Source organism: Psittacula echo, assembly GCF_963264785.1.
Source record: "Psittacula echo genome assembly, chromosome: 4".
In the NCBI taxonomy this organism is placed as follows: Eukaryota; Metazoa; Chordata; class Aves; order Psittaciformes; family Psittacidae; genus Psittacula; species Psittacula echo.
Genome location: NC_137738.1, coordinates 114,390,252 through 114,403,090, shown reverse-complemented (window position 1 = coordinate 114,403,090; position 12,839 = coordinate 114,390,252). Strand labels below are relative to the sequence as shown.

The 12,839-nt window shown below is 41.8% G+C and overlaps 1 protein-coding gene across 1 annotated transcript in view; it reads left to right on the top strand.

The window, feature by feature from the left end:
- Window positions 1-12,839, top strand: part of MACROD2 (mono-ADP ribosylhydrolase 2) — a gene marked incomplete at both ends in the record, with an annotated part of 889,218 nt that overhangs the window by 590,834 nt on the left and 285,545 nt on the right. Inside the window, one exon of the mRNA XM_080615786.1 lies at window positions 9,923-9,953. Within this exon, the coding sequence (XP_080471912.1) occupies window positions 9,923-9,953 (31 nt within the window). The remainder of the gene's footprint in view (window positions 1-9,922; window positions 9,954-12,839) is intronic.

Here is a 12,839-nt window from a genome sequence, read left to right as displayed (position 1 = left end):
TTCCGTTAGGGTGGAAATTGCCCTGGACTACCAGGAGCCTGTGCTGGGGCCAGCAGATCTGATTTTCACAGCTGTGCTCCTGGAAATGAGAGCAGTGCACAAGACTGAGGCTGTTGTGTAGTTCTTAATTAGCCCTTTTGAGAAGCAGAGCGTATTTGCTGGCCAGGAGATGCCTGCTCAGCACTAACGTGTGAGTATTTCTGTCTGAGGCAGGACTGTGCCAGACAGACCTTTTCCTGGGCTGTTTTGAGCTCTCCTTTGCCATCACACCCGTGAGGCTGACTGCCATCCAGGATAATCTCATGAAGCCAGAGAAGTCTGGCCCATCATTTTTCATTAGCAGCAATTTTATATTGAATCAATGGAAAGAATATTCCTGTGGTTAGGACTCAAGAGAAAGAGAGCTCCTGAATATGCTTTCTGGCAAACACGTATGATTTCCTGTGCTCAGGGAGAGATTTGTTTCACCTAAATTTAGCTTAGGTGTATAGCTTCACTCTGTAGTCAGCGGTTCCTCATGAGAGCCATTCATTTGACCTGAAACAGCTGATTTACCCTCTTTATTAACTGTAGAGAGAACCTTAGATCAGAAGTCCAGCCTCAAAATGGCTTAACTGAGATGAAGCAAGATCCTAGCTTTTCTCTTAGGCATACACATGGAAGATGAGGTCAGTGGATCCTGCAGGATCTTGTGAGTAGAAATATGCTGGAGGGGGTGAGATGCCCAAGAACTGCTTTGAAGGTGGCCTCTCAAGCTAAACAAATGGAATCCCTTAATACAACAGGGTTTTATTGAAGTGAGTATGGTTAAACAGTATTATTAGTCTTCTGAAAATAGTCAATATCCATTTAAAAAGGAATAAGGGCTGGATCTGTAGTGTTCTTGTGAAGGAAGTTGCATATGCAAGCTTTTGTTCACAAAATGGACTCTGATAGCTCAGGGACTCCAGAAGCAAATCTAGCAACTGCTCCATGCTCTGCAGTGCTGAGAGGCTGATGCAGTATGGGGTGTGTAAGTGGATGTCCCTTTCTCTTGAAAACAGCAAGGGGATTTCTGAGTTCTTGACAAAACTCGTAAGTGTTCTCTACTGGGGCTAAAAGCACATCGCAGATGTGATTCGGGATCACTTTGTCATTCATTTCAAGCCTGTTTTGGCATGGGTTGGTATAGAAAGGGAAAAAAATGAAATCTGTTCTAAGTTCTCATTTGATGTTTTATTCTTTCCTCTTCATCATCTGTGCTTTTGCTGCTTTAATTGGTGTTTCAAGTGCAATGGCTTCTGAACATCCTGGGCAGATGCTGTCTTATAATGCCAATTGTTATGTTTCTATCTATATTTTTTTGCTGGGTGAGAGGTGGACTGAAAACTGGCTGAGCTGCTGGGATTAAAGAGATGTGGCACAAGATCCAGCTGGAGGCCACTCACTAGCAGTGCACCCCAGGGGCTGATAGTGGGGCCAATACTATTAAAGATCCTCCTCAGTGCCTTAGATGATGGGGCAGAAAAGCACCTCCGCAAGGTTTCAGATAGTACAAAGCTTGGGGGAGTGGTCGATATACCAGATGGTTGTGCTGCCTTTCAGAGACTTACACAGACATACGGGAGCAACTCTAGTGAAGGTCCGTAATGATGATTAAGGGCCTGGACTGTATTTCACAGAGGGAAGTGTTGTGAGACAGTTCAACCTGGAGAAGGGCAGGCTCAGCAGCAAGACCTTATCGATGGGTATAAACTCCTGATGGACGGAAGTGAAGATGAGCAATCTCTTCTCAGTGGTGCCCATTGAATGGACAAACTGAAATACAGGAAATCCCATTCAAACATTAGAAACCACTTATGGTTGGTGAAACAGCAGAACAGGTTTACCACAGAAGTTGTAAAGTCTCCATCCTTGGACGATACTCCAACTTGACTGGCTGTTGTCCTGGGTGTCCAGCTTTACTTGGCCCTAGAGGTGTAACCTCCAACCCAGCTATTCTGTGCTGGTTTAAAAGGTCCAATTTCACTTCTGAGGATTTCTACATACAAATGATCTATGATTTCTAAAAATGCTTCCAAGCTGTTAGCCCGTCGTTCCCCGCATTAGCTTTTCATTCTAACTACATACATGCAAATAGTTTAGAAAGAAAACAAACCCAAAACTCATCCAACTACTCAGTTTGTACTTGGGGAAATGAAATAAACCATTTGATAACTTTCAGTGCAGGTCTTTATCCAGGCGATCGATTGAGCTATTGCCTTTAATTACTGAACGATAGTAAACTTGAACGTTTTAAGGTAATTAATTCGGTGACATTCCTCAAGTAGTGAATCTTAAGTTAATTCCATACTACGATGCTGCGCTGTCTTGCATAGTTCATTGTAGCAGCTGGATTCAGTGTCTTCCAAATCTATTTTAAATCCATGTGAAGTTACAATACATGGCTGCTAAAAATCATTTATGCATGTTGGGAGTGATTCCTCAATGTTTTTTTGTGTTTTGGTTGAAATTTTTAATTATTTCAGTAAAAACGAAGCTAAATTTTCACTCCTTGCGTGAGATGAGAGACATGATTTGTCAATGAGAATGTTGCCACTTTTGTGCGAAACAGGTCATGAAAGGACGGGGCTCCCCATAGCCCCGTGATCTGTTTAGTTTGGTAACAGGAAATATTAAATATGTTCTTTTGGCCCTTTTAACCTCCCAGGTGGCCTCTTTCAGTGACTGCCCTTTTGTGTAAATAAACAGACTTGAAGAAGTGCGGTCTTTGTAGTAAATATTTACCTGGAGCAGTCTGCGAGTGTGACCAGCAGGGGAAACCTGTGGGCATCCTCTGAAAAACGGCCACGTATTTGGCTTGGATTCTGTGTTTTCTGAGTTACGATGAGTTATGCACTTGTTGCGAGTAATTTTTACTCAGTAGGAGTCCTTCAAGCTTTCAGTAGCTTTGCAACAGTCTTCTCTCAGTTATCATTTGCCACCCAGCTGTTAGGGTTTCATTTGAAATGTAAATACCGCTGGGTATCATTTTCTAAAGCTGTTGGCCTTAAATTGTGCGATGTGAACTTACAGTCTGGTAAGTGAAGGTGCATTGAGAAGTCGTGAACCACCATCCGGAAGGGATGTTTCACATTGGGTCTGAATCTGAACTTCAGCTGTAGTTGCTTGACCAGCATTTTGTCAGCCATCAGCATCCTCAGAGAACCTTCATCATAGCGGGATGTAAGCTTCTTGGAATTTAAATAGCTGGGTGCTTATGTTCATACTACAGTATTCCCCTCATCCTTTTTTGGCACCTGCATGTGCCCGGTGTTTCTAACAGTGCTGAGCAGCTGGATGTTGTATCTCATAGCGTATCTGGATGTTGTGTGAATGAGGAAGCTCATATGAATGCCTAAAGGTTTGTGTGTGATCTGCTGTGATCGAGCGACTCATTTTTGAGGCAATAATTACTTCTGTATTCTTTAAAGATGGATTAATAAACATGCTAGTGTGGTCCATAACGAAAACTGAGCTTAAACATTCCTATTTTCAATTCTTCCCTTTAATTATTTTCTCTTCATTTTCAGTGTAGGGAATTGCATTAGAATTCTCTGTTAATAAATTTTATTTGAATGACAGTTACTTGCAAAATTTATTGCTTATTGAATTACAGCTCAGAATGATGACAAATACAGAATTTATGACAGGAGATTTACAGGGAAATAAGTTTTCCTTTATTTTTGTTCCAAGTAGTAGTATAAGGCTTTTTAGAAGGCAACAGGATAGTATCATAGTCAGTGGTTTATGAAATGGTTTGGTTTATATGTTTGATCTAGTAAAAGTAGCAAAATCTGGCTCTGAAATGTTTGATATGAAATGTTTGAAATGTTCCTGGTATCTTAAGTATGTATGCATGTACCCTGTGGATATTTTGTACAGCTTGAGAGGTACAGTAGGCCCTGAAGTTTATAGGTTTATTGCGCTTTTTGGAGATAGGTGATTCTATAGCACGTTATTTTGAAAGGCATCCAAGGCACCCTAGTGCTTTAGGAGCATTGGCTGATCAACAGGAATATCAAGGGTAGCTGATGCTGAAGTTACTTGATGAACGCTGAAAAACTGTAACTGAGGTCAGACTGTTTAGGCTCACAGAAATGAAGTTAGGGCAGGCTGACAGTCATGGCAAGGGAGAGGGAACAGCAGTTTGCTGGTTCTCCTAGGGTACAAACTCACACTGCTTGATGCTAGAGTTAAGGATGATTAGTTAGTGCACTTGCATGCCTCTTGCTGTCCCCGAGCTATAGAGATCATATTCCTGTTGAAGTCTGGGTGTAGATGGTGCTATCTGTGTTTGTGTACCATAAGTCCGAGTCTGCACAATGGAGATGAGCTAATCTGAAGCGGGTATGGGACCCCTGGTGTCAATACCGTAATGAAACCCTTGGGGAGTGGTACTATTGTGCACATATGATGTTACTACCTTTGTGTGTGCCAGCTGCCCAAGTGTATGCTGTGGATGAGCTTGAAGGGTTCCAGTTTTGAATCCTTCTGCTTGTTTTTGCCTGGTTGAGGTCCTGTATATTCCCTGCAGTTGCAGCAAGCTCGGCTACGTGCTCCAAGTGATAACATACACCACTCTATTCCCCACCATGCATCTTTACCCCCCACTAGATTCAACTCATAAAATCTTGTAATGAAAATAAATTATTACTCAAACAATTGTTATCATTTAAATTGGCTTACTTCGTGGTTTAGCTGATACTTAGCTTTCATAGCACTGTGTTGCAATCTCTGTAACAGCACTTTGCAATGCCATGATGTACGTGCCACAGCTTTTTGGTGCTGAATGCTAAAAAGATATTCATAGCATGCTGTCTAAACATGTTTATTTCTGGCAGAAAGCATAGCTTTAGGCAGTAAATACTTTTGGCTTTTGAAGGTGGACATGGCAAGTCATAGAGGTAGTAAAGTGCCAACGAAACAGGAACATAGTTAATCTGTGATGTTCTACAAAGTTATTACAAATATATATTTATGTTACAGTGAACTTTTTGAACACACACGTGGGAACTTGGGGTGTGAAAAATTCCTTATTATGCTTTAACTCTGTGCAGCAAAACCCATTCCAGCATAGGCAGCTTTACCTTGTAACGCTCTGCTTTACCTCTGCAGCATCCCTCTGGCATTCACCCTCGTGAATCACAGCAGAGCACTGTTGTCAGGGCTGCTCTTTAAACAAGCAATTTTCTCTCTGCCCACTCACCTGCCACTTCAGTTCATGAGGCTATCACTGACTGTAAGACAAACAATCTAGCAGGGGTGCTCACTGTACTACTTTTCAGACAAGGATGCTCCCAGCACAGAGGAACTCATCTCACTTTAATATTTTTATATAAATCAAGGTGAAAAACAAAAACTCAACTCAAATTTCAAAAATAATAAACTTGAGGCACTGTAAGAGCAGAGTTTGGTTGAGTTTTAGGTCAGGTCCTTGGAGCAGCTGGAATGGGGCTTTCTCCTGTTGAAGCAAGGATTCAAGTTTCTGCTTATCTGACATGGAGAGTGGTTTGGCGCTTAGGTTTTTGGAGCTTCGGGTCTTTCTTTGATTTGGGTGTTAATGCTTTTGCAATTTCTTAATGCTGCTAAGTTACTGTAGAGGTAGTCTTTTGTTGTGGAAGGCAAGTTAATTATTTTTGGCCTATGGTGTAGTGCTCAAAGCCATGTCCCAGCTTGAAGGGCAACTTCCCACTTGCTGGCAAATAAGAGGGAGAAGGTTAATAGAGAGGTTATGAACAGGTAGCTCCTTGCAGTCCTAAGGGGATATAAAGCAAGCAGCTCAGGAGCACGTGAGGCTTCACAGGCTCTGGAGGAAGGTGATAGGGGAGAGGAAGTAACCCATCTTGAGCTGGTACAGGGGGGCATCATCTTCATTGAGCACAGGTTGACTGCTGCCTCAGATTATGGAAAAGAAAGAGGAGATGAAGAGGCCACTTCTGGAGCTCACAAAGGAGCAAGCTGCTTGGTGAAGAAATCTTTTCCCAGGGTCAGTTATCTGCTCATCCTCTAGCAAAATGCCTGTATCACAAGTCCCAGAGCACTGCTGACACACAGACAGTGAGATACTGGGAACAGTAGTCTTATCCTCAAGTTTGTTCAGATGCAAGGCGTTCTGCAGTACTGGCACAGGCTCTAGCTAGCAAGGAGCATGACCTGAGCAAAAAAGGTCAAAGTATAAAGTATATGGAGTGTATAAAGTGTGTGTGTGTATATAGATAAAGTATATCCAAAGGAATATGTGTTACCTTGAACTTGCCAGAGAAGCTTGTGGTGGTGTCTGTGCGCAGCACACTTAACTACCATCAACCCAGAGATATTAAGAACTTCCGACTTTGTTGAAGAATCAGATAAAAATTGTTTCCTCTTGCAATTTTAGTGAAAACTAAGACTTTTTAAACAGTTCCAAGTGCTTTGTGAAGATTCAGCAATGCCAGTTTCACAAGGGAAAGGCTCTCAAGCATGTGTGCTAGTCTGCTTCATGAGATGAGGCAGTGAAACCAGAGAAAGCTCAATCTGTGTTTAATTTTATTATTATCTGCTGTGTTATGTGCTGGAAGGCAAGTGCTTACCTTGTATGTGGCTGGGTTGTGGCAGAAATGACACTGGGATGCTGGTGCAGAATGCCAAGCACTTAATTTGAAGACAGTCTTTGCTCTTTGGAAGCAATTATTAGGACTGCAGTAGGAGGCAGCTGGTCATGTAGGTGTAGCAATTGTATTCATCTAATGTATAACAGTTAATACATTGCAGCTCAGTGTGAACTAGAACCCCTTGTTGTAGACAAGCCCTTAAGTATTTAAATACCCAGGTTCCTCCTATTGAAATGTCTTAAGAGTCCAACTTGGCTTCCACATGGTGACTATTGTAAGTTTTCCTCATGAAACTGCATTACATTTCATCCTAATTAACACTGCTGCTGTAGCCTTAATAAAGAAACATTCAATTAAAAAGTACCAGAGTCTGAGTACCCACATCCTCTCCTACAGGAATTAAATCAATCTCAGCCTTAGAGTGTTCACGCAGCTGATTTAATTTGGCCTCTTTCTCTAAATGATGGCAGCAGTGTAGTAGTAGTAAGCTCTCACTCTTACTACTTGTGTTTTACTCCAGAGTTACATCCATTTTGAGTGCTGTCAGCCCTCAAAGTAAAGCAAACATGCTATTTCAGTAGCAAAGAAATTAAAGGTTAGTCAATAAACAGCAGTTACCAGCAACAAATTAAGATGAGAAACATTTTATTGTGGAAATGGGAATGAATATTTCCTGCTGTGAACCTGAATTTTTTATTGAAATCAAATACGTAATTAAGATTTTATTATGCACAGCAAAGGTTAGAAACCTTAACGTCTTTTGTCCATAAGCCAAATATTGTAGTATGTTGATATCCATGCTGTGAGTTCCCCATTACGGCTCTGCCAGTAATTTCAGCCTGGCATCTAGACTAAATTGTCTCCCTAGGAGCCAAGAGAAACACAGTTGATATGTGATCTCAGGCACGGGCCTTTCTTGAATGGATAAAAGCACTGTCACATCTTACGAAATTACATCTGCTGGTTATATGCTGTGATCATCTCTGAATGAGGGAGAGGGCAGAGCTCATCTAAGTTATGGCACAGACCGGTATTCCAAGGGAACTTGATGGGATTTTATGCGCTCTTGTAGCTCCATTCATGTCTCAGCTGCATGACAGAAACTGAAAGCAAGGTAATGATTATGACGTGTCCGCACAGTAATTTTCGAGTAGGTGTTAAGAAACACACACAACACACAAATTACTGGCTAAAGCTTGCTAAACACCCTCAGAGCAGCGTGTTCTGTGAATGGAGATGAACAAATGCAATAGGTGTCTGTCGTGCAGTGCTGAAAATGAGTCGTCTCATCTCTTCTGCAAGCAGGGCTGAAAAGGAAGCCTAGTCCCCTGGAGCCCACAGGCTTCCCTTAGGGCTCCCAGCTCCAGGGGCCCAAATAAACACAGTTGCAGTGTGAGATCTAAACAGCATATTCCGAGCCCATCCATTAGTCCAGTGACTGGTCTTGTAAATCCCTTTAAGATCACCATCCAGGTTTAAGTAGCTGCATCTTGCTTGGGCACCCTATCAGCCTGATGACCTTTGCTTTGCATAGGTGATAAACCTGTGGCGACATGGGGGCAGATGGTGCATGGTTCTTCTTCACTGCCCCGGGGCTGCAGAGCCATCTCAGCCCATGGTCCCCCACAGTCGGTGCTTTGCCCTGTATGTGGGCATGTGAAGTTGGTGGTGGCAGTGCTACTTCCTGCATGCACCATATGTGGGGTTGCCCAAAGAGCTGTGTGATTGATGGGGTTTTAGATATGCTGTAGGACTGTTTGCCCGTGCCCAGAGTTGTGGGGCCAGTGAGAGAAGGAACCTTGAATACTCCATTACTCATTCCATGTGGCCAATAATAGTATCTAAATCATGTGCTGTTACTCAAGTTCTGGCAAAGAATGGCTCCAAACAAGTGTTGTGTTTTCCATTATCTCTTAACGTGAAGCTTCAGCCGTGGTGAATTTTATAATCTGTTTCTAAACCGGACAAAGTCATCCTTTATGCCTCTCTTGTTGCTGGAGCATCTGTTGCCACCTCAGTCTGAGCTCTGTAACCCTGTGGATTTTTTTTCCCCTCTACTCCATTCCTCATTTCCTTAAAGAGCTGATTCGTTGTGATTTATTGGGTACAAACTACAAAGCTAAGTATTTTTCAGGATGTAAGTTGTAGTGGTTGTGAGAAGGAATGAGACTGTAATTCTCCCCCACTTTATTTTAGTTAAGTGTTTTCAGAGGGGAGGGGAGGATGTATTCTTTCCATTAGACCTCTCCTTTCTTAATCACCCTTCCCTAATTAATTCCCTGGTTAAATATAAAGCAAGCATTAGCTTTGAATAATGTTTTCCTGTGTGATTAAGTAAAGAAGAATTCCTTTCTTTTGTATGGTGACTCATCGCCGGGGTATCTGGAGGGAGCCTCAGGGTGGATATTTGAGACTTTGGTCCCAGGTGCTCCTGTACCTTTGAGCTGTGTTTGCTGTCAGTCTAGAGGTGGGAGGCAAAGGTGCTATCACGTGTCAATGGCACACAAAGAAAATTGTCTCTCTTGTGAAACCACGGCTTTGGTTTCTCCTGGTGGAAAACTCTCTCGGGCTCACAGAAATGCAAATCCACAGCTAGGAGAAACATGAACGGGCATTCTTACTTTCACAGTTGTCTAGAACCATCTCTTGTGGCGTGATGCATTTTCTGTGGCGCCCAAGCTGACCCAAAAATGTACCTTGCCTTTCACCCGATGTCTTCTAGTTCATGTCCCTGAACCAGTTTACAAGCCTTTGACTTGTTCCAGTGCAGCTGTATTGAGTCACACCACAAACCACATGTCTGAAAGAAATGTGAGGTTAAAAATTGAAAGGCTCTCAAACAAAAAAGGAGGGTATAGTGAATGAGGGCATGGCAAAGAGCTAGGGGAGGGCAGGGTTTAAGCTGACCAAGCTTATTTTACTACTGAAGAAACATTGTCTAGCTCTATCCAGAGAATATGACCTTTTATTTTTCCTACTGTACCAGCTTATGGTGTTAATTTTTAGCTCATGGCATTAATTTTTAGCTCAAAAGGCGGTTTTAATAACGATTCTAAGTTCAAATGTTGCTCATAGCTCAAGATGAGAAAAAGAATGTGCCTTTGTTAACATGGCAGCAAGAAATACATATGGAATATGTTTCATATAATGACATGAAAATGCCTATGAATTGACTGCTCTAACAGGGAAGGCTACAACATCTAATCTCTGAGTGTTGGAAAACAGGCATTTAAAAATACCCTTGGTTTTGATAAAAAGTTCAGCAAAGAGAAATCCTACTGATTTTTTTCCCCCTTTCGTTTGTTTTACAGGCATTTCCCTGTATTTCAACAGGAATTTATGGTAAGTAAGACCTTAGATGTTGCTTATTGCTTACTCATTTTTTCTATTATTACAATTTTAAACAGTCGTATTTCATATCAGATGTCATTTTGGAATGTAAATCTATTTATATTGTGTTAAATAACAGAGACCCAACACCTTTGACTGTGACTAGATACCAGGGTGCTGATAAGTGAGGTACTGTTGTGCAGCCCTTAGCACAACCCCTTAGCCTGTGAGCCAAAACCCACAGCTGTGATTACACTTCTGCAGCTCCAGTAACTCTTAAGCTCACTACTGTGGCTTCAGCAGGGAAAGATAAGTGTCCCGATGGCCAAGATTGGGTAAAAAGTATGTTTTCCTCAAGCAAATTTGCTAGAATAGCGTGAAATTGTCTTAGCTCCCTTGAGTTGTGATTCCACATTTTTAGTTTATTAATTTACATGCAAATGAATGCTGCCTGAAGAACTGGAGGGGGAAAGGGTTATTACAAAAGTTGTCACTTGCTTTGTTGTAATCTGAAGGCAATCCATCACGAAAAGTCAGCTGCTTTTTGGATGACATTGTGGAAGAAGTGGGCATGATATTTGAAGGAGGAGGAAGACAAGCTGTGCCATATTTAGAGAAACATGGAGAAATTTGGAAGGATGTGCAAGTTACCAGGGGACAAAAATATTGTTTCGTTTAAAAATAACAGAGGCTGATTTTTTTTCCCTTTCATTTCGGTTCAGTCGGTGCATAGCTTGGACTACTTGTACGACTGAAAGGTTTTAGAGAAACATAAGCAGCAATAGAGTCAAAAAATGCAGTCATCGTGTAACTCCATAGTTTGACATAGCTGCCACTGTGTGAAAATAACACAGTAATTTTTAGTTAAAGTAATTTTAGTTTTGTCTAATCATGCACTGCAGATGTGGGGGGAAGTGACAGGAATATTTAGGGTTGTTTCTTCTTTTTCAAGGACTTCTAAATTGAAATTGACTGCTGATTGTAAATCCGAATTAGGCTTCAGAAGGTAGAACCTAAATACTTTTGGGTCCTTTTCTGCTTGGGTTGCATTTCCAGTAGTGCAGAAGAACACGCAGATGCCATTGCCACAAACACTGGAACTCACTGAACGTGAATGTGGTTTCCAGTGAAAGGAAACCTTTTCCTCTGTGTTGGTCCTTAGTTCAGGTCCCCTTCTTGAACTTTGAGGAGAGCTCTGCGTTTTAGTTCTGGACTCTTCGGCTTCAATCTTGATCTTTAATATAGATGCATTTTTGTTATTAGTTTACAAAACCGGGCAAGATATGGCATAAATATATGGAAATTACTAGTAAATGGAATTTACAAATAATAGGAGTTCATTTAGTGGTGGTCTTGGCAGTCCTGGGGTAATGGCTGGACTCGATGAGATTCTATGGTTTTCTTTTATAATTGGCCTAGTTAATAGAAAACGTCTTGTCAGGTGAGGAATATGATGCCCTGAAGTCAATAAAGGAAGTTGGAAAGGATCTCTGGTAGGAATCTCTAGTTTTCTTTTCCTGAGGTAACGGCTGCTTTTCTTGACGTTAGCATTGATTTTAACTGGAAAGCTGTGGCGCTACTGAAACATTATGTAGTGTGGCAGATGCTTTTCAGTAATTGTTTGCCGTTTTCACCTTTGGAAATGAATTCAGACACATTTCTGCTAAAATCCGCTGCTGCTTTGTGTTGGTTTGTTTGTTTGTTTGGAGAATGCAATCTCTAATTGATTTTCCTGTTTACATATTAATAAACGTTGTATTCCTCAATGAAATAAATGCCTTCTTTCCAGGCTCTCAGACATTCTGCCTGAAAGCAGTAATTAAACAGGCAATCCTGCGTCAGGCTTCAGGTGTCGGTATTTTCAGGAATGTTTGATAGCAGTTGCAGTGCTAAAATTATGCAGTGTGATGTGTTTGAGGTGTAAAGTACACCCAAAAGCCGCAAAGCTATGCTTTCATCTGCCTGGTTTTGTTTGGGTTTTTTTTCCTCCATATATGCACATTCCTTTAGATCAAGTCAGCGTCTAGACAAGCAAGTGGATCAACTTCATTCCTGCTGGCCTTGCTGGTTAGCATTGCTTCATGTATCTTGCAGTTAACACTGGACTATCCCAATAAAATGTTATTGAAGGAACACACCGCCTTGATTTCTCACCTCAGATCCATACAAACAAATGCTGTCCCTTCAGGAGCCCTTGGCTGAGAATTGGGTTTCACCTCCAAATGGAAGTGGACAAATTTGCAAGAGATGAACTGAGTGTATCCAATTTAGGAATCTGAATTGTGTTCTGCTTCAAATTCTTGTAAAGGCTTCGATTGTTTGCCTTTTCTGTTATTATCAGGAGAGAGTAGTCATGCTTCTCTGGAAAGCAATCCTTTCCTGTTTGCATCACTGCAGAGCACTCCTTTTCTCCCATAAAAAGAAAAGCGGGAAGAAACAGGCAAGCAAGCCTCTTTCCAAGGTTTTGGCTGAGGGCAGATGGCTTTTCATGAGAAGGGTGTTGGATAGAGGGAAGGTCTGCCTTTCCTCCCCAAACACTTTCCTGACACTCCATCTCCACCCATAACACTGGGGATGTTCCAGCTTGAATGAGTTAAAGCCCCGAGAAGGCTGTTTGCCGTGAAGGCACCGTGCCAGGAGACAGAACTTTGATTTTAATGTGCTCCTATTTAAATTGCGCTGGCACCGAATTCACTCATGAGGGATCTTTGGTTTTGGAGTCTGATAGCTTCAAATGAGGGATTAAATCCTTAAAAAATGAAGGGGAAAGCAACCAATGCTGAATGTTTGTAAGGGCTGCAAAACAAGTAAGAGCTTAAAGGCCCTCAGGGGTGTAGGGGAGGAGGCGCTATCTTTTCCTAAGAGATCCCCATCACCTCTAAAATGCTTATAAACTGA